At 34.4% G+C, this 27809-nt stretch overlaps 1 protein-coding gene across 3 annotated transcripts in view; it reads left to right on the top strand.

The window, feature by feature from the left end:
• LOC145664127 (glutamate receptor ionotropic, kainate 2-like) overlaps positions 1-16542 on the top strand; it is a 333349-nt gene extending 316807 nt beyond the window's left edge. For all 3 annotated transcript variants that reach the window (XM_081730516.1, XM_081730507.1, XM_081730526.1), the window contains 5 exons: positions 1325-1523; positions 3997-4225; positions 11090-11205; positions 13138-13287; positions 16128-16542. In XM_081730516.1, the coding sequence (XP_081586642.1) occupies positions 1325-1523; positions 3997-4225; positions 11090-11205; positions 13138-13287; positions 16128-16304 (871 nt within the window). In that variant the 3' untranslated portion in view covers positions 16305-16542. The remainder of the gene's footprint in view (positions 1-1324; positions 1524-3996; positions 4226-11089; positions 11206-13137; positions 13288-16127) is intronic.
• The last annotated feature ends 11267 nt before the right edge of the window (positions 16543-27809 follow it).

Raw genomic sequence — 27809 nt, 5'->3', positions numbered from 1 at the left:
TTTAAAACTAGCAACCCTCAGAGTCCCGCGCAAGCGCGAGAAAATATGTTAATATGGTTAATTACAGTAGTTGTTAATTAGCCAGTTTATCTGATTATTTTTAAAAAGCTACCCTCTCCCACCCCCACCCAAAGGTGTGAGGACGAACTTGAACATTATGAAAACTGATACCGTTCAACCCAGCGACTTTCAAAACTATGAATTCAACACTAATATCTGTTGTTTTCGATTACTTTTAAAATCTCGCCCCCTCCCTGGAGAATGGAGTATGACCTTAAAGTTGAATCGAATTAAAACTATCACTATTCATCTCAGTGACCGGAAGGGGGGGGGGGCGGAGGGCGGCAAAATATTTAGAGCACAGAGGCCACAATATATAAATACTATATTGTGATACTATATTGTGGGCCTGACTGTACTGTGATAAGTATTTAGCTCAACCATTTATTTCACATTATCAGCACATCACGAAATTTAGACCAAATGTTGTTCTCAATGTGCGCATTTGTTACAGTGATTGGTTTCCGAATTTCTTTTCTTGTAAAGGAAAATGAGGAAAAAAAAAGCAAGTCATGCAACACGCGGTAAGGTGAAAATGAAATTTTTGAGTTTAACGCATCCGTTAGACTAAAGGAGACAATGATTAAAGCAAGTGAATGATCATGAAAGAATTGGTGGAATGAGAAAGTGGGAGGGAACGGTAGAACCCCGAGAAAACCCACGGGCACGATGTTGTGCACCACAAACTTACTTGGCCGGAGATCAAACCAGGGACCCCACGACCAGAGATAAGCGGTCTAATACTTAGCCACCTTGCCTCCCCCACCTGTAAGGTGTAAGCCCAGAATCTTGAAGAGCAAATCGAATTAATATTCGTAATTTGTTGAATTCTACAGTAATACCTAATTTAAAATATAACATATCAATGGATAAATTCAGAATTTTACATATTTTAGTGTAATACGAAACTGTTAAGTATCCAACAATACAAAAATTGAAGTCTTTTTTGCTTAATGTAAACACATATTTTGATATCTAAAGAAGATATTAATAATTTCTTTTCAAGTAATTGAATGGTATCTAGAGTCAAACACTTTGCGCTTGGTGAAAAAACATGATTCTAATTGATTTCTGAGGAAGTTGCTAAGTCTCTCTCTCTCTCTCTCTCTCTAAAAAAAAAAAAAAAAAAAAAAAAGTTAAGGTGTTTACCATGCACTCACACTTCAAAGATGAATAAATAAAAATTAAATTGGTAATTTTATTGTTTTTATACCAATGTTAACTTTTAATCATGCGTGTTTTGATGGGTTAATTTATATTTCAGAGCTATTTCTACAAGAATGGTGGCTGGCATTTGGTGGTTTTTCACTTTAATCATGGTTTCATCTTATACTGCCAACCTGGCTGCCTTTCTGACGGTTGAAAGTATGTCATCTCCTATCAAGAACGTAGAAGATTTGGCCAATCAAAACAAAATTAAATATGGTGCAATGAGAGGTGGCTCGACAGCTGGATTCTTCCAGGTAAAATATTTATTAGCATGATTTTTTTTTTTTTTTTTTTTTTTTAGGTAAAAGACGTATTTAAATAACATGAATTAAGGAAGGTTAAATTGTTTAATCATGATTCCTAATAAGGAGAGAACATTCAACAACAATAATAAATAATATGACGCCAGGCCAGAAATTTCTTATCCTCACGTCGATAGAGATGTGCTAGAGTGTAAAAAAGTTTCACAAGGATAGGTAGGCATCTCACTAATATTTGCTAATGTGTGCCTTCACAGGTCCTGTTGAACTGATGTTACAGACAGAAAACTAGGCAGCGGTAGCATGTTGGACAAAGTCGAATACCGAAATATGATTAATATCCTCTATCTTCACGGAAAAATCGATAGAAACAAGACATGAAGAGATGACAGTTGTATATAGTGAGAAATGTTGGGAAGAAAGAATTCCAGTATGGTTGCACAAGTCTACATGATGACCCAAGAAAAGGTTATTCACCAACGGGTACAGATCCAAATGTTTGGCAAAAGTTCAACAGCTACTGCTTGAAGAAAGACTTATGTATATTAATTGTTTATCTAGGGAGGTGAATATTAGTAGCAGGTTTTTTTTCACACCATATTACATGGCATCATGCATATGAGCGAAGTGGTAGCCAGATGAGTTCCGAGATTGTTGATATCTTTCTGAAAACAAGATCAATGTGCACAAAGCATTTTGTACCTATAACGCAAGGATAAGAATACTTTTGTAAACGGATTAGTGACTATGGATAATTCTGTTAGGTGTATTTCTGATCCTGAAACCAAAGAAACGAGTAAAACGTAAAAATACTTCATCCCTTATCCCCAAAAAGATTAAGGCAAAGCATTCATCCAGCTAGGTCATGTTCTCCGTATTTTAGGAGCATAAAGGTATGATCTTGTCTGGTCACTTACGGAAAAAGGCTACAATCATCAGAACGTATTAATGAACCTGCTGCAAAAGTTACGGGATGTCATCAAAGCAAAGAGACGGAATTTGCTCTCGAAAGGTTGAGTTGCTGCTAGCAGACAATGAACCGGCACACTAGGCAGCAGAAACACTCACTTTTGTGCTCCAATGTGGCTACAGGTCTTGGCTCCACGAGTGGATTCCATCCGATTATTTCCTCTTTTCAAATATGAAAAATCATTTGCCGGGTAGGCGTTCTGTGGATGAGGAGGTCTGTAATACGGTGGAAACCTGGTGTGCCTCCAAGTTCGCAGACTTTTATGCAAATGGTAGTACCGGACTAATCTACAGATGTGAATAGCGTAAGGCAATACAAGGTGAACAGTGGAAGACCACCAAATCGCAGATGGTGAGGGTAAGAACTTTCTGGAGTAAGTTAATCAATACTTTGATCTATTTATTCCCAGTTTTTGTTCCGTAATTCTTTTGTTTTAAAAGTTTGTTCTTTAAACCTACTTGATATAGCCTAATACAGCTGATTGATTGTATAGTTTCATTTTACAAACGTCTCCTTCTTGACGATTGTTTTTTTTTTTTTTTTTAAATATACACCATGCGTTTTATTTTAGCTACGTGTTACATATTAACACACAATCTGTCTATATACAGGATGTAACAGAATACATGTTACAACGCTTGGGAGATGAAAAGAAAAAAAGTCCATGTGACTCATAGTGAAGTGCGGTGTCCTAACTGAGTTATGATATGTCGCAAATGAACTGTCATTGCAGTCTTTCTAAAATATGAAATGTAACCAAAATCTGTAATGGACCTCTATGGACTAATCAATTTTATGGCCAATATATATATATTTTTTAAAAAAACTTGAAATTATAAGTGTTCTACGGTGCATACTATTTAGGAAATTTATTGGAATAAACATTGATTTTATTCTATAACCTCCTAATGCACTTACCATGATGTATGGAGTAATGCACTAGAAAGATAAACCTTATAAACCTTACCTGCCTTGATCATGTATGTAGTCCTTTTTAAATTTGTAAATCGGTATTTTGTTTCTTGTCAACAGTAATTGGATTTGCTTTAAACAGACTGTACTGTCTAATGTCGTAAAATAGACAGATGTTTTCTACAATATTTATATCTTACACGTTTTAAAATTTACTAATGGTCCTCTCCCCACCCTAGGTGTTATGTAAATGTTTAGTTATTTGTAAGAAGAATTTTGTACGGAGCATGGTCTTGACCATACGGGACATCTAACCTGAAACATATGATTGAAAGTTTCAAACAGTTTATACTGCGTTGCTTTCCCATTACATGTATCACGATTTAAAGTGAATAAAGATCGACCTATTATAAATATGTGCACAAACTCCTTAAATCGTTCAACACTACGTTAGTCCTGAATAATAATAATAGTACGCATTGATGATGGTTAACACTTATCGCTAAAACATCTACGTTTGGATTTCTATTAGAATGCCCAGTGAGTGTTGAACTTTTGTAACTATTTAATTTATATTATTGACAGAGCTCGTCGAACGAGATCTACAAACGAATCTGGAATTTTATGGAAGCTCATCCTGAAGTGTTCCCCAAATCTAACGCAGAAGGAGTAGATTGGGTAGTGCAACAAGATGGTGGCTACGCGTTCTTCATGGAATCCACCTCCATTGAATATCAAGTGGAGAGGAAATGTACTTTGGCTCAAGTCGGTGGATTGCTTGATTCTAAAGGATATGGAATCGCCATGAGGAGAAGTAAGTACGGATTTTTTTCATACTAATCTTATAATAAGACGCCAAACAACATTTTAATGTGGGGCGCGGTGGCTCAGTGGTAGAGCGTTCATCTCCGGTGCTTGGGGTCCCTGGTTCGATCCCAGCTCGCGCCGTGTGGACTTTGTTGTGGACAAACACCGTGCTCGTGAGTTTTCCCGGGTTCTCCCGTTTCCTCCCACTTTCTTCATTCCACCATTTCATTCATCTCTCATCATCACTGTCTCCTTTAGCCTAACCGGCATAACCGTGGCACATAAAACTTAAAGATGATGTCAACATTTTAATGTATTATCGATTACCTTACCTTAGATTTCTGTCACTCTTAGACGAGCATACCTTAACGTGTAATTATGTCGTACAGCCAAGACGCTCAAAAAGGAATGTTTGATTCCAACCCGTTAACGTCAAATTTCTGCCATACGCGGTTGCCAATATCAAGACGGTAAAAAAATATCAGATAAAGGGACAGAAAAGACAGATAAATTTAAAGGTCCATAGATCAAAATTATGGGTCCTATCGTAGTCGGGTCAAGATTTCATTTAGGAACTAGTATGTGCCCTATTCAAATACTCATGTTTCAGAATCACTTGCTACTTCCGCAACAATTTTTATAGGGGTAGTTGGTGAGTATTTCAAATTATATGTCCGTGGCCAAAATACCTCTATAAAAATTGTTGTGTGGGTACCTTAGGAATGTGAAACATGTATTTGTGGATAGCACACATATTAGTTCCTAACTAAAGTCTTGACCCAACTACGGTAGGTCCCATAGGTTTGAGCTATGAATCTTTAAATTTAATTTTTTTATGTTTTCGGCAGCGTATAACTCCGAAATGAAACACCTCCCAAACTTGTCGGTGTTTTCTCGAAACACTCTGTATATTAATTTTGCGGGTTACTGAACATATGCGTTCCTTTTGAGAAACAATATGAGAAACATATGAGAAACAATAATGCTCAACATTAAGTGCGTACTCACATATACTGTTTCGAGCTAGTAGTCGTAATTATTACTTTGAGTATTTCGAACAAAGCATCCCTCATCGTGGTTCGTTGAGGTTTCGAAATTACCTCCTCCTTTCTTCACTACATTTTGGAGACTACTTTACTATCACATGAGATATCACAAGAGCTTGTATTGATAAACATTTTTCATTTAAAATAGTAAATTGATGTTTAAAAAAATGGGAACAAGAATTTTAGGAATGACCCAAAACTGGATCTAAAGATTGTGATCTTGGCCAAGACTTTTAGAAATAACGATTATTAATAATAATAATAATAATAATAATAATAAAAAAAGGCTCCGTGCGATCTTGGCCAATAATTAGGTTTTGCATCAATGGCCAAAAAATTTTTGAACGGCCCCTAAATCGAGTTTTCTTGTTTTTATACGGAATAAGCACATGATACTGAATTAACTGATACTTTGGTTTCGGCTACGCTATATGTAGTTCTCCAGATATAAGGCGTACAAGAATATTTTTAATTAAAATATATTGAATCTTGGATCAGTGGCCACAAAATTTTTAAATGCCCTTTAAATCGAGTTTTTATATTTTCAACGGAATAAGCACGTCATACTGACAAGGAAGGGTCACGCAGTGGCTCCGCTGAGATCCGAACGAGACAATTGTGTTTGCATTTGAAATGCTATAATTAGATGAATCCCAAAGTTATACGTGCCACCGGGAGGAATATCGTGAGTTACAACATATTTTGTAATGTAAGAACTACAAAAAAATTACATGGCAGAATAGTTTGAACCGAGTCATTTGTTCGGAAACGGTTGGGTAAGTGGAAAACTCGGCCAACACGTATCCCATCATTTTCAACGACAAACTTTTTGGGGTAAGAAACTTTGTCCCAGGGTCCCCCGCAGGGTCCCAGACGGGGTCCAACTCAAAATTTTCAAATGGCAAGGGGGGTTAAGTGGTACATCATTTGAAAGCTGTTGGACAGGGTTGTCGTAGAAAGTCAAGACTTGCTCCATCTACTTTCATTTAACAAGATCTTGCAAACGATGAGCTTCTTAACCTCTCTTGCCATTTGAAACTTTTTAGTTGGACCCCACCTGGGACCCTGTGGGTACCCTGGGACAAGACGTTCTCACTTAAATTGTTGTACTTTGAACATAATGCCAGACTCCCTTCCTATTTTCAAGTCTCACCATTTCCGATTTATAGGGGTGACCATGGACTTTTCAATTAAGTTTTTGTTTACATTTCGACCCTCCATCATTTTGCACAGGGTTGTTGTAGAGAGTCGAGACTTGCTGCATTTTCTTTCATTTTACAACAGCTTTCAAATGATGTGCCACTTAACCCCCCTTGCCATTTGAAAATTTTGAGTTGGACCCCGTCTGGGACCCTGCGGGGGACCCTGGGACAAAGCTTTTTACCCCAAAAAGGTTGTCGTTGAAAATAATGGGATACGTGTTGGTCGAGTTATCCAACCGTTTCCGAACAAATGACTTGGTTCAAACTATTCTGCCATGTAATTATTTTGTAGTTCTTACATTACAAAATATGTTGTAACTCACGATATTCCTCCCGGTGGCACGTATAACTTTGGGATTCATCTAGTTATAACATTTCAAATGCAAACACAATTGTCTCGTTCCGATCTAAGCGGAGCCACTGCGTGACCCTTCCTTGTGAGTTAAGTGATAGTTTGGGCTTGGCTCAGATGACCCACCGCAGCTGAAAGATGGCCCATCGGAGCCTGAAGTCTTTCCTAAGCAATGTAATTGCTAGATATGCTTCAGAGAAACTGTATGTCCCTATAGAGAATTAGAAATATTGTTCTGTGACTTTTGTAAATGTAAAACTACTATTTTGGACCGATGCAGAAACCCTTTATAAATAATGTTGTTTGTCTTTATCTTGACTCTGAAAGCTTTGCAAGATTCATTTTAATTTTTTGACTCTGTTGTTTGTCTTTATCTTGACTCTGAAAGCTTTGCAAGATTCATTTTAATTTTTGACTCTATGTTATTAATTTGTATCAGTATTATCCAGTACGACGTATTTGTTTAGAAGTACATACTTCTATTGGTAAAAATATATTTTGCTCTTTGAAACCACCTTTTTTAAAACTTGTATACAAATTACAGAACTATGAGATTTATTTTTTAAAGGAGTAAAATGAGCAACCAGGCTGTAAATTCATACCACTGGATACGGAGATATACTTAGACAAAAATCTAGTAATTTGGTGTCCATTTTTAAATATGGCAACCAAACAACTATGATCTGAGTCATGTGACCGTGTTTAACAAACCCCACAAAAAGACTTAGGAGACATAAAACTTCGCACGTGAGATGGCTTAGTGCCAGCAGTACAGATATATTGCTAGAAGTTAAAAACGGCTGAAAAGCTGTTTTTTAACAATTAAAATCATACATACTACTAGTCTTTCTTTAATATAAAGAGTAATTTTAAACTAAATCCAGCATGTTGTATACCGTTTTAAAGCATATTAAATTCTGCTTCTTTTTTGTGTCTTATTAAAATGTTGAATTATTAGTCATTTTAGACAAAATTAAGAAAATAGAATAAACTTTTATCTTCAATTCTACTCTTTCCAATTTTTCGGGAAAACAGCGCAGATTTCGCGAAAAGTGCAAGAAAGTACGAAATTGTAGAGTGTAATTTTCCCTTTTCCAATGGAAAGAAGATGATCAAAATCGGTGTATGAATGGCCGAGTTATGACCATTTAAAAAAGGTCATGATCCGCCATTTTGAATCCAATATGGCGACTAAACGACAATGAACCAGATCACGTGACCAAAAGGAATTAACTCTCTTTTAAGTGGGTAACAACACCCAACAGTCAAAATGAGGGCACTTACAATGCTCATGTGACACAGACTAGCACCCTCACTAACTGGGGTTTTCCATATAGTTTTCCTCAGCTCTACCAGGCAAATGCCGGGATGGTACCTACTAAACAGGCCCTGGCCGATACCTTTCCAAATTCTTTCCATTGTTATTGTTATTGTTGGATATCCAGTATAAAATTGCCACTAGGCTGTATCTGGTGATTATTAAATAAATAAATAAATAAATAAATAAACATATCAAAAGTAACGTTACATTTTGAAGAGGTACACTGACGCAGAAATGCTTGATTTCGACATTGAAACTTGAACATACTAATGGAAAGAACCTCTACAGCAATAACGAATAATCAACACAAGTTTACAGGTACAAATTCTACTGTGCTTTATTTTTTCAAGCCTATTCTTAGTCTAGTGGCCAGATTACGCACTGGCGTCGTTAGCCTTTAAATATTGGGGGAGGGGGATACATGCTACATTTCACATGAACTAGTTATTTTTTTTACTGCACACTATGGTAAATTACCGACCAGTTGGCAACTTTAGACACAAAATTATTGGGTGGGACATGTCTCACCATCATCCCTCTAACGACGCCCGTAAGATTTCGTACAGTTCGTTCAGGTTCCGGATCGAACACACTACAGGAGTCAGGTCCTTTTTTAAACTGCAGGTCTCGTCTTATGTAGTTTAATACTGATATGGGACATAAATACAAATAAATCAATCACTTGTTTCGTTTCGCCCTACTGTACCTTATCTGTTCTATTTTGAAGGGTGAGATTCAAAAAGAGACCAAAGTAGTATCAAAATATATGGAAAACATAAAATATCGCCATCTTGAAAACATATTGGAGAGATTTAACTACTGACTAAAATAAAATACTAAATATAATTACTTGTGTATTGACGGAAGCAATAAATTTACGTCGTCCGCTTACAGTTTCAAATGTTTTATAGGTAATCACAAAAACCGCTTCCTCCTCTACAGAAAACGTAGCATGATTGAGGAGGATGGTTGGTTCTTGCAGATGCCTAGCAGTCAAATTGCCTGCTATCTGGGACGATTTATCTCTCCAGCGCTCTTTCGCGGCTCGTAGCGTTGATATGTATGGAATGGTTGCTCGTCAAGTTTTAGCGATATGGTTGACTGATTTCTTTTATTCGGTAGAAGGTGCTGGTCTACACATGATTGCTGAAAATATTTTATATTATAGAATACTTTATCAAAATCGCTAGTCTTTATTAACGTATAAAACGTTGATTTTCGTGTACTTGAAAATTATTGCGAAGTAATTATTACCATAATTATTTAGAGGATAGTTACGAGCAAGTAAAATCCTGAATTGAAATCATAAATACTAATATATAAAATGTCCTTGAAATATCACAGTCACTCCCAGGTTAATTATAACTTATATAATTTAAAACAATACATTTTAAATGTGTTTTGTTTTAAAAATGTACAGGGTGATTCAAAAAAACGGGTAATTTTAAAAATTAAATAATTTCATGAAAACAGATTTTAAAAAAAATCTCATTTAATAGAAAAAATAATGCCACTTTATAATACATACAGTACAATTTTAGTAACCGGTGGGCACTGTATAACTGGCCACTGGTTTGGGCAGTGGCCACCGGTTACTATTTGGTACTAAAAACGATCACCATCCTCTTAGGTGTTGATAAACACCAATATCACCTCTCTGTGACTTACTGCTCCAGAGATATTGGCCAAAAAAGTTCCGATTTTGGGAGATTTATGGAGCCATATCTAGGGAACCGTAATCATAGAGAGATGATATTGGTGTTGATCAATATCTAAGAGATAGTGATCATTTTGATACCAAATAGTAACCGATGGCCACTGACCAAACCAGTGGCCTGTTAGTTAGTGGACACTGGTTCCTAAAATTGTGCTCTATGTATTCTAAAATGGCATTATTTTTTCTATTAAATGAAATAATTAAAAAAAAATGTTTTCATGAAATTATTTAATTTTCAAAATTTCCCGTTTTTTTTTTTAAATCACCCTGTTTAAGCCTACACACATAACATAAAATAGCTATTTGCTTAGAAAGTGTTTTCTATTCACAATCTGTTGCGATACTTCATTCTTTCACATTTCTGAGGGCATCTTCAGGCAGGTTGCATTCAGAGTTGATTTTAATTAATTATGTTTATAATAAGGTAAATTTGAGTGTGTATAAGATGGTTTGTGCTTGTAACCTGACATACATAGGAATGACAAAAAGAAATATTCACACGAAGATTAAAGAATATAAATTAAGCTTATTGCAAGGACTCGAAGGATATAAATCCAGCAATTTTAAGATTGTTGAAATATTTAGGAAACCTAAGCATTGCATTGAAGAATTTAACAAGTTATATAAGATGTCCTCGTTAACGAAAATAATACTATGTATGCCATATTGTATTACGACAAAGAGACCTAAATTGAATTTAGAGAAAGGCAGGCTAGCTAGACAACGATATCGCAATAAGTAGCCGAAATCAAAAAGTTTTGATAAAAATTTCTGCAATATAGTTTGCCACTAAGGTGTCAGCAAGAAGAACGCTTTGTAATAGATTGGAGACAATAAAAGTATTACAAGTTCTAGGTATAACAGCATTGACATTTGCATTTTTCAAAAATATCCAGACACTGTTGGCTGATTTTGTCTTTATGTTAAAGCTTCTTGTCTCAAAATTTTATACAGTTTTGTTATTGCTCTTTGAGTTTGTGTAAACAATGGAGAGATCAGAAGGATGTAAAAAGTATTAGTTTGTTGATATCTGAGATAATCTACCTGAAGATGATTGTCAGAAATGTGAGAAAACGAAGTATCACGATTAATAAACAATACATTTCAAGAAAATTACTTCAGAAGTATTTTATTATTTAATTACGTAAAGTGTGAAAATATGCGCTTTAACTCATTATGTAACATGGTTACTATTTTTTAAAAATTAAAATTTATACTTTTTCCGTTTTTCAGATTCACCATACCGAAATCATTTAAGCGCAGCTGTACTAAGACTCCAAGAAACTGGCGTCTTAAAAAAGCTTAAAGATAAATGGTGGAAGGAGAAGAAGGGAGGTGGAGCCTGTACTGTAAGTACCAGTGCAGAACTTCAATATTTACTTTGATATCCATGTGATGAAGTATTTAAGGAAAACAAATACAAATAAAAATAAAAAAATAAATCCACTGAACATTTATAGAACTGGATGGCATACTGTACAAATAAGGTCAATATGATAATTGGAAAGTAAATTATTGTAACATAGTGAAACACATATGCTTGTGTCGGGGAGGTGCAAAAAGATTATATATGGGACCGAAGGCGGTTAATTTGATGAAAACTTTCAGTTATATTATCCGATTGAAAAAATATATACCGCAATTATTTTGGAACATTATCGTGCTAATTATGTGGACCTTATAGACAATTTTTGATTTTTCAAAATTAATACTTGTTTACCTATTTTCTTTGTGAAGAGGGGGCGCGTTGGCTGAGTGGTAGAGCCTCCGGTGCTTGGGGTCCCTGGTTGGATCCCAGCTCATATCGTGTGGACTTTGTGATGGACGTGCTCGTGGGTTTTCTCGGGATTTTCCCGTTTCCTCCCACTTTCTTCATTCCACCGTTTCATTCATCTCTCATCATCACCGTCTCCTTTAGCCTAACCGGCATAACCGTCGGACGTAAAACTTAAACATTTCATTTCATTTTTCTTTGTAAAGGTCTTGTTTGTGTGTTGGTACTCTTCTGTTGTAGTGTAGCATGTATTTGTTGTTAATGTTCCGAAGGCAGTGAATGTGAGTGTGGTAAATAGCTCTTTGCAAAGGAGTGGATATAAAGAACAGGTAAAGTTTGCTTTATGGTGATAAATGTTCATCAAAAATATAATAAAATAACTTTTTTTTTTTTTTAAGAAAAAAGAATATTAACCGAATTCAAAAAGACTAGTAAAAAGCAAAATAAAACTTTAAAATATATTAACCGACTTTATGAAAAGAGCTAAAAAAAAGGTAGAAAAATAGTTAACATAGTCTAACAAGATAAACATTTATTTAATTTTATTTAATTATTTATATATAATTACATTGTATCTACCAATATAAGATTACGTTTTATTACTTACAAAAGTTTGAAGCCTATATCAAGTCAAACAAAATAGTGCTTAATAAAATTACTATTGTATTGCTATAATTTTATATGTTTGATTACTATCAATTTATTATGACTTGGAAGTAGTGGCGCCCGAAGAAAATTTTCTAGGGGGAATCTCCATGGTTCCTATATTACGTCTGGTATTTAATATACGTGGTTTGCTATATTACGTATACATTTTTGTCTGTCAGGGAAGCCCATGCCCCTTGCCCTCTTCGGGCGCCCATGTTTGAAAGAGACTTAATAATTTTATATAGATAAGAAGAGAACTACAAGACAATGTAAATCTTGAAGTATTTTTTTCCTTTTTAGCACTGTTTTATTATTTTCTATTTTATGATAATTTGCTGCTTGTTACGGCATTTTTAAAAGCCTACTAATATTGTTCTTTCTAATTTAAGTACTTGGAAATACGTAGAAAAAATATTATGTTAGTTAATGTTTGCAATATTGAAGGGGAGAGAGAAAGTGGGTACAAGCTAAATGAACTCCTTTACCGACACTGCGTCATTTGGGGACGGAAGGGATCATTTCCCCCTTGGGTTTGAGAAATACATGCTTTATAGTAAGTCATATACTAACAGACAAAAAAAAAAAAAAAAAAAAAAAAAAAAAAAAAAAAAAAAAAAAAAAAGCGAAACTTTGTCAGTGGGTCCGTAGATACTCTTACCCCACCGTCCTGGCAAAATCTGAAATGATATTAAGTTTACCACACATACACACAAGCTTATTTCAGATTAAAATTCTACAATTAATAAGTAGACGAAACACAACAATATGCAAAAATAATAAAATTTAGATTGGAGTGTTTCTCGTTTTTATGCAAGGCAAATCAGTCACTAATGAAATATATAATTTTGTTTTGTTTTAGGCTGCTGCATCAAGTGGGTTGGCAGCTGAACTGGGACTGGCGAATGTAGGTGGTGTTTTTGTGGTACTGATTGGAGGCGTTGCAGTTGCATCCATAATAGCAGTTCTCGAGTTCTTATACAAAATGAAGAAAACCACGAAGAAGGACAGGGTACGGATTTTTCTAGCACTTTTCTTTGCATCTTCTCTGAGAAGTGTAAAATTATGCGTAAATTATGGTAAAAATATTTTATTTATAGTTCCATTGAAAACAGGCAGAAAAAAAAACTACTCAATTACTTTTAAAAATTACACGACTAGCATTAGCAATTAGATTAAAAGAATAGAAAAACAATAGATTAAAATAAGTGCATTAGAATAACTCTTCCAGAACTGGAAAGTAATTTAAACGGCAGAAAAATTGACTATGGACATCGACGTATTTTCTGAGGATAATTAATTTGTTCGGCTTGGCACAACTTAAAAAAAATGTTTACACATAGAAATAAATTATTTTCTGCTTTTAATGTTGTAATTGATACGAATCCATGGATGCGTTAAAATACTAAATAATACTTTTGATAAAGTAGATAGTTACAAATATCTAGGATCAATATTAACAGAGGAAAATCAACCTGTGCCTCTCAAATTATTTACTTAAGCTCTAAAATATTTAACTTCCAACTTAAGTATCACAAATACTGAGTAAAAATGAAAAACTGTAATTGATAAAAGGAACTGAAAAAGTGAACTAAATAATAACGAATGCGCCATTGTTTTTAATCTATTCCGAAACTATTTCGGTGGACATTACTATTATTGATTTTATTACAGATTGGAATACAAAGTAGAAACTGGATGCTATTAGCTAAGGATAGAAGTCAGTGGAGAGCTTTTGTGAAGGCGGCATTGAACCTCCGGGTTCCATAGGCCATAGAGTTAGTTAGTTAGTAATTTATACGAATCCATTAATATTTGAAAACTCTGTAGAAACATCGATTATTAATATACCGGTAACAAATTACAACGTTAATATGTCCATGAAGCTTAAATCGATCCATCTTCAAGCAGCTGTCGTTTATATTGAAGTCTTAAGCATTCTTTTTTTTTTTTTTTCGCCCATGTTAAATCCGTATCCATTCCTCCTGTTCCCCAGGGCCGGATTAAGGAAGGGGCTTAGGGGATATGTAACCGCGGGCTTTCAGGTAGATGGGGGCCTTCACTCTAATCAAAGGCTCAACTGTCTGTCTAAAAAGAATCATACAAGATACAATTATTACCCTAAGATAACATATGACCAAAAATATGAAACATATTCCTTTAACTTTCCTGCTGAACTTTCACAGAAATGTTTTAGGCGAAGTCAGCAGGGGCCACGTATTTTTTCTAGCCCCGGGTCTTCAGAAGGGCTAATCCGGTCCTGCTGTTCCCTCTTAACAATGGAAGTCGCAGCGGGAGGTGGATCACGTTTTTATGCTTAACAAGAGATCAGTAGTATTTGCTTTTGTTTGTAGACTTTGAATCACAATATGTCTACAAAAAAACACTTTACTGCACTGTGAAAAAATTTTCTCTTTTGTTTTGGAACCATCATCTTCGGATTCTCCAATTCCAACATAAATAAGTACTTTCCAATTACAGAATAGGGTAACAAAAATTGCCCAGATATTTATGTAGAAATATTATCAAGTAAAAAAGAAAGAGCTTTCCCACAGGGAATCCAACTTGGAGCCCCGTGCACAAGACGCACACGCTAATCACAAGATCCGTCGGGAGCACATTCATATGTAAGACATAAATTAAAATGTGTATGTGTTACGCGTCAGTAGTATGTTCGTACACGTTTTTGTGATTAACAAGAGAATTGTCTGCACACGAGACTATACAATACTTATCTAGGCACCAAATTTTTTTGATTGCTCAGTTATTAATAGACAAAAATTATTACGTGTACAGTGAGGGAGTGTATAGTAGAGTGGGTCGAAAAAAAGGAAATAGATTTTTTCAAGTCGTAATACCGCAAAAAAAGTAACGAATTAGGGAAACTGAAAAGCGGTTAAAAAAGAAATAAAACCAGTTTGTATCTTCTGGTTGCGCATGTGCTCTAAAATTTGCCGAATTTCGAGAAAAAAATCTCATTTCTACGATATTTTTTCTTACTTAACTTACCAGTATTTGAAATGTAATAGCTCTAGTCGAATCGTACTTGAACCGATAATGATTTAGAAAGAAAAAAAATGTTCAAACCGGTCAAGGCATTCCGCTCGTGCAACGGCTGTCAATTCTTACAACAAGCTCCTGAATGTCTTAGAATTGATTATGTCGCAGTTTTATGGTCCAGTGGTTGTTTATGGGAATTGAGCCATATTCCAAGATGAGTATGCACTCACTCCAACAGCTGCAGCTTTTGCGGTGTGGTTTGAGGAACATCGGAATGAAGTTGAGAATCTCCTCTGGCCAACTTAATCTCCAGACCTAAACATAACTGAACATCTCTGATTCGCTTTGGAGACTCGAATCCAGCGTACATTTTCGCCTTCATTCTCTCTCTTGGAAATAAGTGATGTACTGCATGGGGAATGGTCAAATATCTGTTTGCTACTATTTATAATCTCTATGACTCCATTCTACGTCGTTTCATAGCTTTATTAAAGGTGGTCCAACGCCGTATTAATCTGGTAAATTGCACTTTTCTCAAGTATTTATAATATTTTCATAAATATCTGTATTCTAGTTCCGGAAATTCAATATTAGTTCGAATTATTCAAAATTGGAGCTATCAAGGTTCGACGTATTGAGGTCGTACGTATCTTAAAGAACAAATATTGGGCACACTTAATTAGTTAGCTTAGAAACTGATATTTTCTCGTAGTCTTAGAAATTTTCCATTGTTGCTATGCGTAGGAAAAGAAAAGTAAAATACTAATTCGTTATTTTGCTGGGTTGGTAATAAAATTTTATTGTAATTTTATGAGTACCAAATGAGTAACTTTACCTACTTTTTTCTCCCAGCTTGACTATTGGCCAGAAGTTATGGCAGAGTTGAAGTTTGCCCTCAAATGCCATGGCTCAACGAAGCCCGTGCGGAAGAAAGACGAAGAGGATGAGACAGCAGACACAGCAAATTTTGTCCCTTTGAGTCCATACGCCGCACCGTACGGGTTCTCATCTAAAGAACCAATATCTTGACATCATTTTGAATTGTATAAACTGTAAAATGTCGCTGTATATATAAAGTAAGGGAGTAACATATGAAAGTGTTGCTTATCGTTTTTTCTACCGAATGATGCAACGTGTTTTTTACTAGAAAAAATCCAATTAGATGCTTCAACGAATGTATTTATGAAAAACGTTATATTGTTAATATTTTCTGCTTCTATTTTGTAGCCAGTTTATTACGAAATAAAACAATTTTAAGTGTTTAAAATGCGTTACTCACCTTGCTCAACGAAACTTGTGAACTCAATATCAGTGTTGAATAACCCACTGAAGGAACTAAACTGATGCATGATTATAACTCTGCAATACATCTAAATATTTATAGATGGCGAAAATTTCAACTTCAACATCCATCTTCGTCAGTGACTTATAAAAGCTGTGATTATAACTTTGGAATACAAATAAATATTTATAGATGGCGAGAATTTCAAGTGCAACACCCACCTTCGTCAGTGACTTATATTTTACATAGAGACGGCTATTCAAATCACATCTCATGGCTTTGATAATAATAACAATAAAACTTTCTCGGTATGGTTAAGTTTAGCGGCGACATTCTGAAAGCAAACTGCAGAATTAGTACTACATTAATATGTTTAATAGCTTCAAATGCTCAAACGTTCCTGTTACAATCATTTACTATGGCGTAAATTATATTGTGAACATTAGATTATTTGGAGCTTTTATATTTATAACCAAATTTTCAATAGATGGTTTCTATGTTTTGTTTCTAAAATGTTACTGGTAAGGTTAACCATATCGGCAATGTTTTATTTCATCATATAATGGAAACCATTACATATGATTAAAACAACAGTAAGGGTTTATGTGTGAAAAATAAAGCCGCTGACGAAGGTGAGGTTCTCATTGAAAGTTTTGGCATTAACAAATGCAGTGATGTCTTGGATTTTAAACTTAATCCGCCCTAGAAGCCCGTTCGAATTACAATACAATTTTCTTTTTTAAATTAACAGAAGTTTTATTAATATGTTTCTGGGTTCCACGAACACGAATTCTCAAAATAATTTTGACAGTAAATATACTGGAGTTCAAGATAAAATGTTAGGTTCACAAATAATAATATTTGAATAAAAACATAAAATCCTATATTTACCTTAAAAATGAAATGATCGAGGAAGTTGAAGCTGGAATAGAAGGAGGAGAATATATCGGGAGAGAGAGAAAGAGAGAGGAAGAGGGAGAGAGAGAGAAAAAGAAAGAAAGAAAGGATAAAGAAAGAAAAAGGAGAAATAAGGAGAGAGAAAGGGAGAATAAGAAAGAAAACGAAAGAAAGATATAAAGAAAGGAGAGAGAAAAGAAAGAAAAAGAGAAAGGAGAGAGAAAGAGGGAAAGCAAAATTAGAGAGAGGGAGAGATAAAATAGGAAGAAAGAAGGAAATAAGAAATAAAAAATAGAGAGAGAAAGGAAGAAAAAAGAGAGAGTAAGAAAGAAAAGAAAGAAATGAGAAAGAAAGAAAAAAGAGAGTAAGAAAGAAAAGAAAGAAGGGAGAAAGTAAGAAGAAGAAAGAAAGAAATAAAGAGAGAGAAAGAAAAGAGAGAGAAAAAGGAAGAAAGAAGAGAGAAAGAAAGAAAATAAAGAGAGAGAAAGAGAAAGAAAGGAGAGGGAAAAAAGGAAGAAAGAAGAGGAAAAGAAAGAAAGCAAAAGGAGAGAGAAAGAAAGAAAAGATGAAAAGGGAGAAAGAAAGAAAAAGAAATAAAGAAAGAAATAAAAAAGAAAGACTGAAAGAAAGGAGAGACAAGAAAGGAAAGAGAAAGAATAAAGAAAAGGAAATAGAAAGTAGAAGAAAGAAAGGAAATAGAAAGTAGAAGAAAGAAAGGAACGTCCACTTTCTTAAACACAGTTGTTTTCGACTTTCTGTTACATAGGAACTTTTGTTTGGTTTTATTTGTCGTTACTCCCCATGCGTTAACAACAGTATTTTATCTGCTACAAGGACAGCAGAGATTAAGGGTGGGAACACCTTGACTCACTAGTAGAGCATTCAATTTGATTGTAATAGGTCTAAGTTTGTTTAAAGATCCCAGGATGAATGAGTTTGTGGTGGATAAGATCGTGTCCGTGGTTAGTTTTCGGTTACTTCCAGGTCCTCTCACATTATCATTCCACTATTATTAACAATTTTTCTCAAACATCTGCAATCTTACCCTGTGGCAAAACTATAGATTTATTTTAATTTTATCGACTACACTCACTCAGTTCTGTATTTATGCAACCACACAGAACACGCCAGAAAACCATAGTGATTCTGATCGAGATATATTCTTTCAACGAATATTTATTTGCTGTGTGGATCGAATCATCAATCGAATCCATCTTTCATAACGGGATATCCAGATAATCTCTTGCGCTGTCACTAAACATTTTGAATCATGGATATTTGGATAGAACAGGTTACAGGTCTAAGACGATAATAGGCCACCCCAACTGTATGGCTAATAGTTATGGAGATATTCACTTCCACAATTCATTGTATCACACTTTTGGTAGCATGTATGTCTAAAACAAAGTGATCACAAGAAAATGGGCCCCCATTGAAGAGGGAGCCCAAATTGCAGCTAGGTTTGAAGTGTAGTAGTCTGTAATTCAGGTTCAACGGTGGTGGAGGGGTGAACACGGGAGGCAAACTGTTCTGGATACAAAAACAATTAAAAACTGTCACAGAAAATTAATGATTACTGGTAGTGTCGTAGGTATTAAGAGATCAAGTAGACCATCGACTTCGGTATCAGAGGGAAAGGTGGCTAAAGTAAGGAGAAGTTCGAGCGAAGGCCTTAAATGATGCCTTTGAAATGATGCCTGCATGGAATGAAGATCATCCACATCTGTTTGAAAAAAATCTGTGGAGTGATGAAGCTCTGTTTCATGTAGGGGAGTCGTTAATCGACATAGTAGCCATTATTGGGCAGAAGGTAATCCCAAAGAGACCGCTAAAAAAAATTCAGGGCAAGCCGAAAGTGATAGTGTGGTGTGGAATAACTTCTTCCCGCATTATTGAACCCGATCTGTTACGAGACATTATGACTACCAAAAGATATCAAGAAATATTAGATAATTTTTTAAGGCCTACAATTCCTGAATATCACGAATCACATGTACTGTATTTATTTATGCAAAATAGAGCTCCGCCTCATTACACCTTGCCTGTAAGACAATAGCTTGATGAACGCCCCGCATGATGGGAAATAGGTCGCTTAAGTCCCTTATTAAGTCCCCCTTATTTATGCAAAATAGAGCTCCGCCTCATTACACCTTGCCTGTAAGACAATAGCTTGATGAACGCCCCGCATGATGGGAAATAGGTCGCTTAAGTCCCACAAAATGGCCAGGGCGAAGTCCAGACCTCACCTCATGCGATGTCTTTTTATGAGGATGGGCTAAGAAAGAAGTGTATCACAGAAAAACTATAAACTCTTGGCGAACTTGGGAATAAGATAAGTGAGGTCATAAGTGGTGTTCCTGTTGAGTTCTTGAGAAAGGTCGTAGCAAACGTACCTGTTCGTTTGAGACAGTGTCAAGAAAATAGTGGATCACACATTTAGTTGTAACTTTTGGAATGATGATGGAATATAATAAACTACATGGGTGAAAAACATTGAGTTTATATCTACAATATTTTAGGAGGAAAAATATTAAAATCAAGGAGTTTCTTTCCGCCCACCCTGTGTAACTAATCATACCTACTGAATTAATTGGTAGATCTGTTTCTATTATCAGTGTTTGTGTGTGGCAGAATGCTAGTAAAAAAACATAGGATCATTTCTGCAAGCGAAAAGAAGGTACACACTAAATTTCATGAACATACGAAAGTGATCTTGGAACAGGGGGACGGACAGACATACAAGTTGGATAGCACAAGCTTTCGCAAAACGCTCGCTTCACCAATATAGATATAATAAAACCACACGTTTACTAACTGTGAAATAAGAGCCATTACATTTGTTGTTGGTGCGAAGCTAACTGTATAAAGGACTACTTGAAAAATTCCGTATTCTATCACTAGCATCTGTAGTTGCATAATATAATTTTCACCCATTTTAAATATAGTAACCATGGCAATATGAAAAAGCCGAAGGTAACGCAAACGTAAAGGTGGTCTTTGTCTCTGAGAAGGTCCAATCCATTTATGTACTGTAATAGTGACACACTTTGGCTTAGTCTCTGTTAGGGTGCAAAGTAATTTATGAAAGGATATTGGAATTGTGCAATACTTGTAGAGTAACAAGGTTTGTTGTAAAAGCACAGGCATTAATGAGCTGTTCAAATAATTGGTGATTCTGCCTCATGAATCATTTCTGAATGCTTTTTCATTCAGTTGTATAAACTTCATAGCATAAATAAAATACAAGCTCCAGAGTGCATAGGTTTGATTTTCAATCATTGTTTCCGTAGCACTATCATTTGATATATCTCTTCGACACTAATGGATCAGAGATTTAAAGTCTAGATTCCAAGATTTGTCTGTTTACCAACCCTACGTGATGAAGGTTGATGTTGCATATTAATACTCCAGCTGGGCATTGAACTACTGATCTATCCAAGTGGTTACTTACCTGTACTGCCACTGAACAATTTATAACTAAGATACAAACAGAATATCATCACTTATATGCATACTTATCGAAAGAACGAAGTTTGACTTTTATTAAATTTGATAAATATGAACATTTTTAATTAAATCTTTTTTTTATTCACATATGGACAACCGATATAAAATTTCAATCATATCATCAATTTAATACGCATATACATTAAACATTTTCTGCTCGAAGAAATACCTCAATTATTACTAGCATTTCTAAGAATGCTAGTAATAATTATTACTACTACTACTACTACTACTACTACTACTACTATTACTACTACTACTGCTAGGGTAGAATTACTACTTCTACCCTTAAATATTTTACTTGCCACTCGCGAACGAAGCAAATTCAAAACGTCCTGTTTAACGAATGGAAATAAAGATAAAAATGCAAATTAGTACCTTGCAGTTTCAAGAATCTCACGCAAAATACTTTCTCACGGCTTTCATTCTTTCTTTTCCGTGTTGTCTTGGACAAGATATATTAAATTTTACTGACAAAATTAATTATCTATTGGAGTGACGTATTGATAATTCGTTCAGCTTCTTTGCACTGTAACCACTGAGCACCTCTAATCACACACTTTGGTGCCTGTGTGTTTGTGTGCTCTGTCAAAGATGAACGAGGAGAACTTAAAACGTTTGTAAAATATAGCAAATTAATATAATAAACACTGTTTATCTACACCAAAAGGCACTGCACTTTGTATTTTGATTAGACAGCACTTTCATATATAGATTTTGTTTTGTAAAATCTCTCTTTTGCGTGGAAAAAGCCGAAATCCATCAAGAAAATCCCAAAGAGCCCAGCTTCTTGTGACGCCACTGAAGACAGAGAGATGAAAAGAATTCCTTCCTCTTGGTTGCATAGTGAAGGGAGTTTTAAAAATAGACATTGGTTGCGAAGGAAACCTTATTTGCAATAATATTTCAAAATTCCATTCTTCGCTGACTATTCCAAACCAAGCCAATAGGCAATAATTACAACAAAAATATTTCACTAGAATAGTGGTGTAGTCTACAATTGGCATATAATGGCTTAAATTAATTCTACAAGGAACTAGGCGCACCTTTTTTTTTTTTTTTTTTTTTTTAAAGGGATCCAAAGCTTAGGGACGGGGCCCAATACTACAAGTCCTCTAGGTAGCAGGGTTGGCAAAAAACATGGTTTTTATTGAAAAAACAAACAAACAAACAAAAAAAGGTTTTTTGGTTTAAACCCTTTTTTTTTTTTTTTTTGTTTAAATAATTTGCTCTATGTATTTATATCACATATTGACAGAAATAAGTTTGTTTCGCCTTGGTGTAATTATGCAACAACCATGTTATGCTAAAAGGCGTCAAGTAAGCTTAAAGCGGAATCCAAACTGCTTTTCGGCTTACATTCGAGAGAAATTGTCCTCCATTTGGACTCGAAACCCGGACTAACTGGCCACAAATGTGATATGTCTGCCGACTCACTCACGAAGGACTCCTGATAAAAATAGTTGAATTGATCTTTATATATTTGTTAATATAATTGTCACGAATCATTTCAGAAGGACAAAAAGATAAACAGTTGCAGAAGTGAAGCCATTATACAGAATTACATATGGACAATTTGAAAATACTGCAGAGTACAAAAGAACAAATTTAGTCCAAGTTAGTTCACTAGACTTTTGTTAGTCCAAATTAAAGAAATACTACGACTTAATTTGCATATTAGTAAGAAAAGTGAATAAAGATACGAATTATTTGAGTCCATTTTGGCTCTGACCCATTTATACATAAATAGATACTTCTGCTTTCAATAAATGCCTCTCGTGCGGTTTGTATGAGTCCTTCCCCCCTATATCAATAATAAATATTATTAAAATGAAACAATATTTAGAATTTTTTATTGCAATTGCATAAAAATAATAGTGAACTATAAAAACTCTCAAAGGAAACATTCATAAACTTATTAAAAAAATACTTTTGTAGTATAATCTCTTTAAATAATGAATGGAAAATTTAGGTCTGAATATAATATGAATATTGTACGGGAGTGAAACGTGATAACCCACAAATGTGTGCTCATCAAGATTTTACGAACACACACTTTTATGAACATTTTTTGTTTTTGGTTTAAACCAGTTTTTTTTTTAAAAAAAAAAAAACAGCTGGTTTAAACCATGGTTTAAGCCGCCTTGGTTTATACCAGCCAACCCTGCTATGTAGTATCTAACATGTAATTTTATACTCGAAAAGACGATAAATAATTGTTAAAAATGAAGTGAAATCTTTCAATTTTGTGTCCCATGGTTATGTCGGGTAGGCTAAAGGAGACGGTGATGATTAGAAATGAATGATTTGGTGGAATGAGTAAAGCGGGAGGAAATGGAAAACCCCCGAGGAAACCACGCATACGATGTTTGTCCACCACAAAGTTCACTTGGCGTGAGCTGGAATCAAACCAAGGACCCCATGCACCACAGGTGAACGCTCTACCACTGAGCCATCGCGGCCCGAAAAAAATAATTGTTAAGTAACTGGCAGCTATAGTATCAGAAAAAAATATAGAACTAGATTGATTATTATTAAGAAAAGAAAGAGTACATATGAAATGTAAAATCAAATCCTTGTGTTACATCGATCATTTTTCTACTAAATAAATATACCTTTATTAAAAAAGTGTATAAGTGATGTTTAGTTGCGAAAGTTTAGAATGTCCGGATATGGTGGACGTTCCGCATAACTGCGCCACTGCAAGGAACCTACTGGTATCAAAACTAAAAGCGAGACGATTATTCATAAGAACTTACTTGACAATTTCACTAAGGAGAAACAGAGCACGAATCCCAAGCGTTGGATGAATAATGGATATTTTTGTAACATTTTTTCGAAGGCCTACTGATATCATTCTGTAGAATTTTCCTAACTTAAATGTTGGAAGGTAATGGCTTATACCCGCAGTGGCAATAGACTACTCCAAAATCTCCTGTCACTACAGATTCCATTTCAGTAACACTAAACCTGAAAGAATTGGAAACAAATTTATATACTTTTTTTTTTTTTTTTTTTTTTTTTGGAAAAGGATTAAGATTATGTGGTAAAATTAGTTTTCAACGAAACCGTATGGTATTCCTTGATTCAATGGGATACGTATTAAATACTTACTGAAGTTTTTACTCACAAACATCGTTTGAAAACTTGGCTTTCAGAAGAACTGATGTTAGCACGTTTACTGTTATATGCAAGAACACTTAGAAGGAAAAGCTTTCACCAAAATTAAATAACGGTAAGTATTGCAAACATAGCAATATTTCACTCAATTAAATTAATAGAAAGTGAACAAACTGTTCGAATATTCGTCGCTAATACTGTTAGCTAATGTTAAATTTTTTACAAGCCCAAATTATTTACTTTTAATTATCTTTCCAAATCTACCAGAGTATATCCATGAATGATTATACCACTTGCTTTTTAAAGTCAAACATTAAGGGTGCAGACTACTAAATATTTTTTTAAAAACTAATAATTTTTCTTTTGCCTGTTTTTCGTAAGTGGAAAGAGGTAATAAAATGTAACTTACCACAATAATAGATAATGTTATTCTACACCCGAAAATATGAATCGGAAGAATTTTCAGTGTTGCCATCCATAGAAATTACAGTGTGACCAGAATTTGAATTACTCAAAAATCTAGGTAAAGGCAGAGACTATAAAAATGAACTCAACGGTAATTGATGACTTATCATGCTGTCTAATTGTCAAACTAGTTTTGAACTCAATTACCGTGTATATTTGTACTGTTTACATAGAGCCTGATTCACCACTTCATATATATGAACAGTTTTTTGAATTTTTAGAATCAAATTGTCCTGTGGGTTGCACAATTCTTTGTATAGGGGATCTGAATCTACGACAAATAACTAGTTCAAATTTCGATTTAATGACGTCATCAGCTAAATGTAAAAGTCTTGACAATTTCATGTCCCTCTTTAATTTGATTTCAATTAATAATATTCCTAATAGCAATGGCCGAACCTTAGATCTTGTTCTCACAAATCTCTCAAAAGTAACAGTTCAAAGAGAATGCGATCCACTGGTAATAGAAGATAAACATCATCCTCTCCTTCTTATTCAGTTTACAGCATTGTATTCAACCAAACTTAAAACAGTGCCTAACACAGTAGGTTATAATTTTAGGAAAGCAGATTTTGAAAAACTTTACCGAAACCTATTAGCTGTGGATTGGGGGATGCTGCAGAATATTACGGATGTCAATCACGCTGTCGATCTATTTTATGAAGTATTATATCAAATGTTTGATGATTGCATTCCCCGTAAAAGAGCAACTAATAAAATCTACCCTACATGGTTTATTCCGAATATTATTAATAAAATTAAACGTAAAACTTATTATCGTAAAAAAATTCGTTTCAGTGTAGGCAACACTAAGTACCATGAAGAGCAATTTCGTCAACTGCGTAGGAAAATTAAAGCAGAAATAACTGCTGCTTATAAAGAGTTTTTAAGCAGTACAGAAGATAAATTGAAGAATGATCCGAAATTATTATGGTCCTTCATTAAAAATAAATCGCGTCACTTGTCTTCTGATCGCATACAGTACAATGGTTACGACCTTACTGATGATAGGGACATAGCTAAAGCATTCGGGCAACATTTTAGTTCAGTTTATGGCTCCTTAAGAGCGGACTATGACGTATCGAGCATGTCTCTAAATGATCGTTCCAGTGCTCTTCTTGATATATTTTCTCTACCTCTCATATCTGAAAAAGAAATAAAAGAAGCAGTAAGGAAGTTGAAATCGAAAACAGCAAGTGGCCCAGATATGATCCCAACGTACATTGTGAAAGGCTGTTCAGATATATTCTTACAACCTCTGAATATTATATTTAATTTATCTATAAAAACATGTACCTTTCCTGAAAAATGGAAGGAGTCAGTTGTGTGTCCAATACCCAAAACAAACTCAGCTAGTAACATTGAACAGTTCCGACCAATTTCTATCTTATCTGCGTTTGCCAAGGTGTATGAATATATACTGCATAAACTATAATGGATCATGTTAAACCTGCATTATCTGTCAGTCAACATGGATTTCTGAAGGGCAGATCTACTGTATCAAATCTAGCACTAATAGCAGACTACATTTCGAAGCAACTTGACAAGCAAGGACAAGTAGATGTCATATATACTGATTTTTCTAAAGCATTTGACGTCATTGACCATGACATTCTCTTAAACAAACTGGCGTCCTTTAACTTCTCGAAATCAACTCTGCAATATTTTGCTTCCTACCTTCAAAATCGTAAACAAACTGTACTGTATCGTAATCATAAATCTCAAACCTTTCATGCAACATCTGGAGTCCCTCAAGGCTCGAATCTGGGACCTCTACTTTTCATTTTGGCGGTAAATGATCTTCCTGAGTGCTTTCAATTTTCTAAAAATCTACTCTTTGCTGATGACCTTAAAATATTCAACAGAATTGAAACAATTCAGGACTGTTTAGAACTTCAGAGTGACTTACAAAATCTTGAAATTTGGTGTAGAAACAATAAATTTAAGTTAAATGTTCGTAAATGCAGTTATTTAACATTCACTAGAAAAGAAAAATATATTCAATATAATTATTCAATATTATGGGAAAACCTAAAAAAGCTTGATTTTATAAGGGATTTGGGAGTTATTTTTGACTCAAAATTAACCTTTATTCAACATATTGAAACTATTTGCAAAGAAGCCTACAAAAATCTTGGATATATTTATCGAGTCAGTAAAGATTTTCAAAATGATCAAACTTTAATTGTGCTGTATTATGCATACGTCAGGTCGAAATTAGAATATTGTAGTAATATATGGAACCCTAATATACAGAAATACTCATCCTTGATTGAGAATACTCAAAATAAGTTTTTAAGGCTTCTTACCCTTAAGAAAACAAAATTCTATCCAAAATTTGAAAGCTACATTAACCTTGTTGAAAATTTTAATTTTGAAACATTAGAACTCAGGAGAAGAAATATTGATTTATTGTTTTTACACAAACTCTTTCATGGCAAGATAGACTGTCCTGATCTTAACGAAAAAATATCTATCCAGGTACCATCCATTAAATTGCGCACTGCTTCGAAAAATACATTTTTTTTTTTGTATGACAGCGAAAACAAACGTTTTAAGCAGATCTCCTATATGGAGAGTTAGTGCAACCTACAACAGGTTAGTTAAAGAAAATTTCAACCTGGATGTACTGGCAATGGATGTAAGTAGTTTTAAGAAGTCTATTAATTTTGTAAGACAAATGTAATTATTACCAATAGCTTTATTAACCTATATAATCTGTATAACGATATACTATGTAACACTGTAATTAGGCCTGTGCTTGTTGTGTTATATGTCAATAAATCAAAATCAAAATCTATGTTTCTTGTTTATTACTTTTTAAATAATATTTCTATTTATTTTATAAACCTTACATAAATTATTACAAAATAAATAAGTCATTACAAAATAAATAGAAACATTATTTAAAAAGTAATAAACAAGGAACATAGACAGGATGATAAGTCATCAACTACCGTTGAGTTGATTTTTATAGTCGCTGCCTTTACCTAGATTTTTGAGTAATTCAAATTCTTGTCACACTGTAATTTCTATGGATGGCAACACTGAAAATTCTTCCGATTCATATTTTCGGGTGTAGAATAACATTATTTATTATTGTGGTAAGTTACATTTTATTACCTCTTTCCACTTACGAGAAACGGGCAAAAGAAAAAAATATTAGTTTTTAAAAAATATTTAGTAGTCTGCAGCCTTAATTGACTTATACAAACTGTATCCCAAAAACTAGACCAATAACATAAGCCACACCTGCTTTACCA

The sequence above is a fragment of the Thermobia domestica genome, chromosome 1, assembly GCF_964235325.1.
Source record: "Thermobia domestica chromosome 1, izTheDome1.hap1.1, whole genome shotgun sequence".
NCBI classification, from domain to species: domain Eukaryota; kingdom Metazoa; phylum Arthropoda; class Insecta; order Zygentoma; family Lepismatidae; genus Thermobia; species Thermobia domestica.
The sequence above is the reverse complement of the archived record's forward strand: the minus strand, read 5'-3'. Positions and strand labels throughout refer to the sequence as shown.